Source organism: Atta cephalotes (assembly GCF_000143395.1).
Source record: "Atta cephalotes unplaced genomic scaffold scaffold00005, whole genome shotgun sequence".
Lineage (NCBI taxonomy): Eukaryota > Metazoa > Arthropoda > Insecta > Hymenoptera > Formicidae > Atta > Atta cephalotes.
In genome coordinates, this window is record NW_012130069.1 from 6,644,752 (window position 1) to 6,650,779 (window position 6,028).

At 28.8% G+C, this 6,028-nt stretch overlaps 1 protein-coding gene across 1 annotated transcript in view; it reads left to right on the forward strand.

Annotated features, from left to right (window-relative positions):
* The first annotated feature begins 677 nt into the window (after window positions 1-677).
* The window catches only part of LOC105626417 (glycine receptor subunit alpha-3), a 6,466-nt gene continuing 1,115 nt past the window's right edge, over window positions 678-6,028 (forward strand). Inside the window, exons 1-8 of the mRNA XM_012207717.1 lie at window positions 678-766; window positions 2,140-2,284; window positions 2,419-2,501; window positions 2,655-2,798; window positions 2,869-2,951; window positions 4,496-4,630; window positions 4,959-5,059; window positions 5,135-5,452. Coding sequence (XP_012063107.1) covers window positions 678-766; window positions 2,140-2,284; window positions 2,419-2,501; window positions 2,655-2,798; window positions 2,869-2,951; window positions 4,496-4,630; window positions 4,959-5,059; window positions 5,135-5,452 — 1,098 coding nt within the window. The remainder of the gene's footprint in view (window positions 767-2,139; window positions 2,285-2,418; window positions 2,502-2,654; window positions 2,799-2,868; window positions 2,952-4,495; window positions 4,631-4,958; window positions 5,060-5,134; window positions 5,453-6,028) is intronic.

The following is a 6,028-nucleotide window of genomic DNA, read 5'->3' on the forward strand; positions in this document are numbered from 1 at the left end:
CAGAAGAATTTATGAATACAAAGGTATACCGATAATGACGCTGATATACCGCATAAGGTAAATTCAAGTGACCTAAACCAATGACACGGGTATCCCGCGGGGAATAACCAACATCTTCCTTCTTTCTCTCGCCGATCTAGAGCGCGATACTCCAGATTCTATCCGCCGCCTGTACGTCATGAACGAGAGATTTACCCCTTCTTTTACATCAGTACCTCTTCCCTTTGTGTCTCTGTTAAGTGGAGGAGAAGGTGGGACTGGCGGCAGAAAGGTATTGCCGTTGGTATACATCACCTTTACAGTTGCCATCGCCACTGCTACCACTACCACTACCGCTGATCACCGCCACCACCTGCAACCACCTCCACGTCGTCGTAGAGCTCGTCTATACGCAACGATGAGGATTCTGCAGATTTGACAAAGTCGTTTCAAGAACTCAGTCGTCGACTGTCCGTCTTAGTAAATTCAGGACACCGATCAGAGATCAATTCGCTCGACTGTGCTGAAATCTCGCTTTCGAATTTTGAAATTATTTTGAAATTATTATTCTTCTTTTTCTTTTCATTTTTTGTTCTATCTCGTCTCAAGTGAACAGTTTTTATTTTTTTCTTTTCTTTTTCATGTATCGTTTTAATTTATACGAATGCGAAAATGCGTTAACGTGAAAGTACATATCTATGGAAGAGACACACGGAGGCGGCATGTCTTCCGCGACGCTCTCATCCGTCTTGTTCCTTCTACTTTTCAGTCGTGCCGTGAACGCTCAGTAAGTAGACGGCTCATAGTATAATGAAAAACCAAATTTTAAGACTAATATATTAAAATAAAAAATTCTTTAATAAAAAAAATATATATATATATTATAATATATATATAATATATATATAATATATATAATAATATATATATAATAAAATATATATATATATATATTTAACAATATTAATTCGTTGTCACAAGCTGAAAAACTTTCTCTCTCTCTCTCTCTCTCTCTTTACTTTTTTTAGATTTTTTTACATATAATGAAATTAAAAAATCTTATTAATATATTGATTGATAAAACTTTATTTTACACTAATGTATTATATAAATTATATTATATACTATATATTATATAAATTAATTAAATGCATGTGTCATATATAGAAAAGTCGCCAATACCGACATATCACTTTATTTTTAGACAGTATTTTTTAAATAAAAGATAAAAATAAAATTTCAAAAAGTACAAACTTAAAAATGTCTTCTATTAGATAATATAAACAGTTTTTATAATACTGCTTGCAACTTTGCAATAATTAATTTTTTCATAAGATAAGCATCTGACAAAATGAATTCCAAAACTGATACAGTAAACAATAATACTACGTATTCCTATTCTTTTACTTTTACAGAAATTATCTGTATAAAGTATCTACAAGAATGGGAAAACATAAGATTTTCCAGAATCTTTTCACTTCGTTATGAAACATTTTATTATTTTATTTTATGCTGTTCTGCAAGATGTAAATATGTAACGCGATAATTTTTCATCTATGTACGATTGCCTTCAGTTCCAATAGAGCTATTTGACATTGTAAAGCAAAAGATTATAAAGATTAAGTTCATGTCTATTTTATAATCAGATATGGCAATTTTTTACGCTGTACGCCAATTTTAAATTTAAAATCATATTATAAAAAACTAAGAGAAAAAATAATATAAATAAAATTGATTTAAGAATTTACAAGCACTTAAAACGACGTAATATTATCAATAATATAGTCACTATTATTTAAACTACGCAATTTGCAAAAAAAATCGTAAGAATTTTATTTTCACATTCGTTAATAGATATAATATAATAGAATTCGTTTTTAGCTCTGATTTGGTATTGAAACAAGTCACAAATATACGAATTATGTTTGTATTTCTTTAATTAGCTAAACAAGTCATGATTTTTTATTATTATTAATAAAGTGCAATAATTAATTTCTAAGAAGTAAGAGGATGCCGCTTTAGAAGATCTATGTCAGTATCGGTGATTTTTCTCTACGTTTATCTTATTTAAATAATTAACTAGTTGATTCGTTTAATATATAATAAAAAATAATTCATTTAATATATCTCAAAAAACCTGTCTTCACATTCGCTTTGCAGGAGAAGTTTAGAATTTTTTGATCTTTTACCCGAAGATCCTAAATTATATGATAAAATGCGTCCTCCCAAGAAAGATGGCCATGCAACCGTTGTGAATTTTCACGTTACTGTAATGGGACTTGATTCCATTGATGAAAATTCTATGGTAACATAATTTTTATCAAATTTATTTTTATGTTGTTAATTCAGCTGCGTATTAACGAAAATTTCATAGTTCAATACTCCTAATTATTAGTTAACGAAATATATAATTACTTCAATAGTTAATTACTTTTATAGACATATGCCGCTGATATTTTTTTTGCTCAAACGTGGAAGGATAATAGACTCCGATTGCCAGAAAATATGACGTCCGAGTATAGGTACATAAATTTATTGCTTCTTAACGATTTTTACACTTATATATTTTTATTCTATTTATTTCTGTTACATTCATCTATATATTTTCCTTTAGTAGATTTTTTTAAAAAGTTTCTAATTAATTATTATTTCTCATATATGTGACAAAATTTAAGATTATTAGAAGTCGATTGGCTGAAAAATATGTGGCGGCCAGATTCTTTTTTTAAGAATGCAAAGTCGGTGACTTTTCAAACAATGACGGTACCAAATCACTATCTATGGTTATATAAGGACAAAACCATTCTCTATATGGTGAAGTGAGTTTATGACAAATTATATTTAGTGTATTTCCTAAACATAAAATTTAAAATATATTGGCGATTTCAGGCTGACTCTAAAACTCTCTTGTGCTATGAATTTTTTGATCTATCCTCACGATACGCAAGAATGTAAACTGCAAATGGAAAGTCGTAAGTCATCATCATCTATAAAAGAATTTGTCTCGGAGTTAGCGCAGCTTAGCAAATTATGCTACATATAAAGTTATGTTTTATCATACAATTATGTATTATCATTCATTGTTAGAAATGCTTCTTTTTGTAAATGAAGCTCGTTTGAAGTTATAAATGAAAAGTAATAAATGATTTAACTAAAAATTAAATTACAATAGTTGCTTAAATGTAATGAACATGTACATTAAATTTTATAAAAAGTACTTTACATAAAATTTTATGAAAAGTACATTAAAGTACATTAAATTTCATAAAATTTTATGAAAAATACATTAAAGAAGAATGTTAAAAAGATTTTTGTCCATAAAGATGTAAAAGCGTTTTTTTTTATAGATTTTGATTTAATACGATAATATTAGGTACGGGAATAAGTTCGTGACGTTTTTTTAATGCCATCTAATGGGAAAAACGCCACGAATTTTTTCCCACACCTAATATTAATAAAAAATTTGTTGATTAATACAGAACACCTTAAAAATTGAGCATGATATATTGAACAAATTTCAATATTCTTACTTACTTTTCAAGGTTACTTACTTTTCCCCAAGTGCTACGAACTTTTTAATAATTTTATCATATTCAGAAAGTCAAAATCTATAAAAACTATTTTTTTTATTTACTTTCTTTTAAACAAAAATCAGACTTTTTTTTATCCTCCAAAAAGGGCAGATTTTTATTTAAAAAAAATGTAAATAAAAGAAGTTTTTGTAAATTTTGATCTACTGAATGATAAAATTATTAAAAAGTTCATGGCATTTGAAAAATTCCTTGAAAAATAAATAAGAATATTGAAATTTGTTCAAATATATCATGTTCATGCTTAATTTTCAAGGTGTTCCCTATCAATCCCAAACTTTTTATTAACTTTACCGTTTTCAGGAAGTCAAAATTTATAAAAAAAACTATTCTTTTTATTTATACCTTTATGGGCAAAAATCGGCCTCTTTAACATCCTCCTTAATTCATATATATATATACAAATATATACTTTTTAGTTATAAATTCATTAAATTTAATATAATGTCATAATTTAAATTCAAATTGTGTAACTTAAAAGTATATTAAATTTCATGAATTTTTAACAATGTACATTAAAAATTAATGTTGAAATTCAAGAACATTTCTAACAATGTTTTTACCTATCTCTCAATTATATTTAAAAATTGATTTTTAATGGAAATAAAAAAGAAAATGTATTCTTAGTTATATTTCAACAATTAGCGCATTCTCCAAATTTCTTGAAGTGAAATCTCACTCTAAAAGAGTGAAAATATTGCCATTTTTGAAGAAGAGAGATTTAAAAAGAAGTGAAATTTAATCTTACTTTTTTTTTGGAGTGATATTTCAACTCCTTTGGACTCAAAAAGAGTGAAAATTGTCTTTCTTTCATTTTACACTCAGAAATTTAGAGAACAAGTAAATTATGTTAGAATAATCAATAAATTATATGTGTCAAATACCATGCCATTTCATGTCTTAAAACAAAGTAACTTGATTGGCAGTGTCACATACGACAGACGAAATGATCTTCCAGTGGGACCCCGATGTTCCTCTCGTTGTAGACGAGAATATCGAGTTGCCCCAATTACAACTCGTTAAAAATTATACGGCCGATTGCACGCAGGTTTATTCCACTGGTAAGAGAATTGTGTAAATGTCTCTATATTTCAAAGAATAACGCTGCACATCGCGTTGGTATATTTTCGCATTTGATAAACGTAGTCGCATATAAAGTATTCTTCGTATTAAAGTATGTAATATAGACAATCTTTGTGATCAATTTTTTAAAATCAATTTTCGTCTTTCGTTTCGAAACTGCACACATATCTCGCGCAGCATTATTCTAAGGAATGAAGGTAATTCTTTAGCCAAGCGCCCATGCATTGATATCACTTAAATTTAATCTAATTGTAAGCTAAAAATCAAGCATGGACACCTTATGGAAGATTACATTATAATTTCCAGGTAACTTTACTTGTCTTGAAGTCGTGTTTGTGCTGAAGCGACGTCTCGGCTATTACTTGTTTCATACCTACGTGCCGACATGCTTGATCGTCATCATGTCGGTAAGATAACATAATAATAAAAAGATACTCTCGCGACCTTTTTTACAACTGTATTTTTTATCGAAAACATTGCAGTGGATATCATTCTGGATAAAACCCGAGGCCGCACCCGCTCGAGTTACCTTGGGAGTCACTTCGTTGCTCACGCTTTCCACGCAACACGCTAAGAGTCAGGCTTCTTTACCACCCGTTTCATATCTGAAGGCCGTCGATGCCTTCATGTCGGTCTGCACGGTATTTGTGTTCATGGCACTGATGGAATATTGTCTGGTGAACATTGTTCTTGGTGACTTGGATACGCCCACAGCGAAACCTGCACCTCCACCACCGCCGCCGTGCTCGAGCACTTCAGATTCAGCCAAACTTGATAAAATCTTCGATATTGCTGCCAAGGTAATGCATAGATGATAATTGGATGATCAGAGAGCCTTGTGAATCGATTTTAACAAGACATAAATATAATACTTGCAATAATTCATTAGACATTACTTATGTTAAGTTCGTAATATCAAATTATACCCAATTTGAATTATTTTTAATAATTTCTATAAGTCGCCATGTTTGTACTCAATACTTATACCGTTAATTTAACTAAAACGATAAAGTTAAATAATTTAATTCAAGAAAATGTATTAAATGTATTTGATTCAAATTTAGTTTATTATTTACCAAGTGCATATAGACGTTAATATGAACATTGCTTATTTTGAAATTACTCATAAAAATGGAATAATTATATTTTGACACACATGGAAATTAAAAATAACAAAATGTTATTTAACTAATCGGATTACCAATGTTCCTTTGAGAGATATAAGAAAAAAATGTCTCAATAACATTGGAAAAAAATCTTAATTTCAAAGAAATATTTTTTTGCTCACATATTAAAAAAAATTATTTTTTTGGATCAATGAAAATTTCTTTGAAAATAAGATATTGTATGTAATAATTTTTTTTAATACAAGCAAA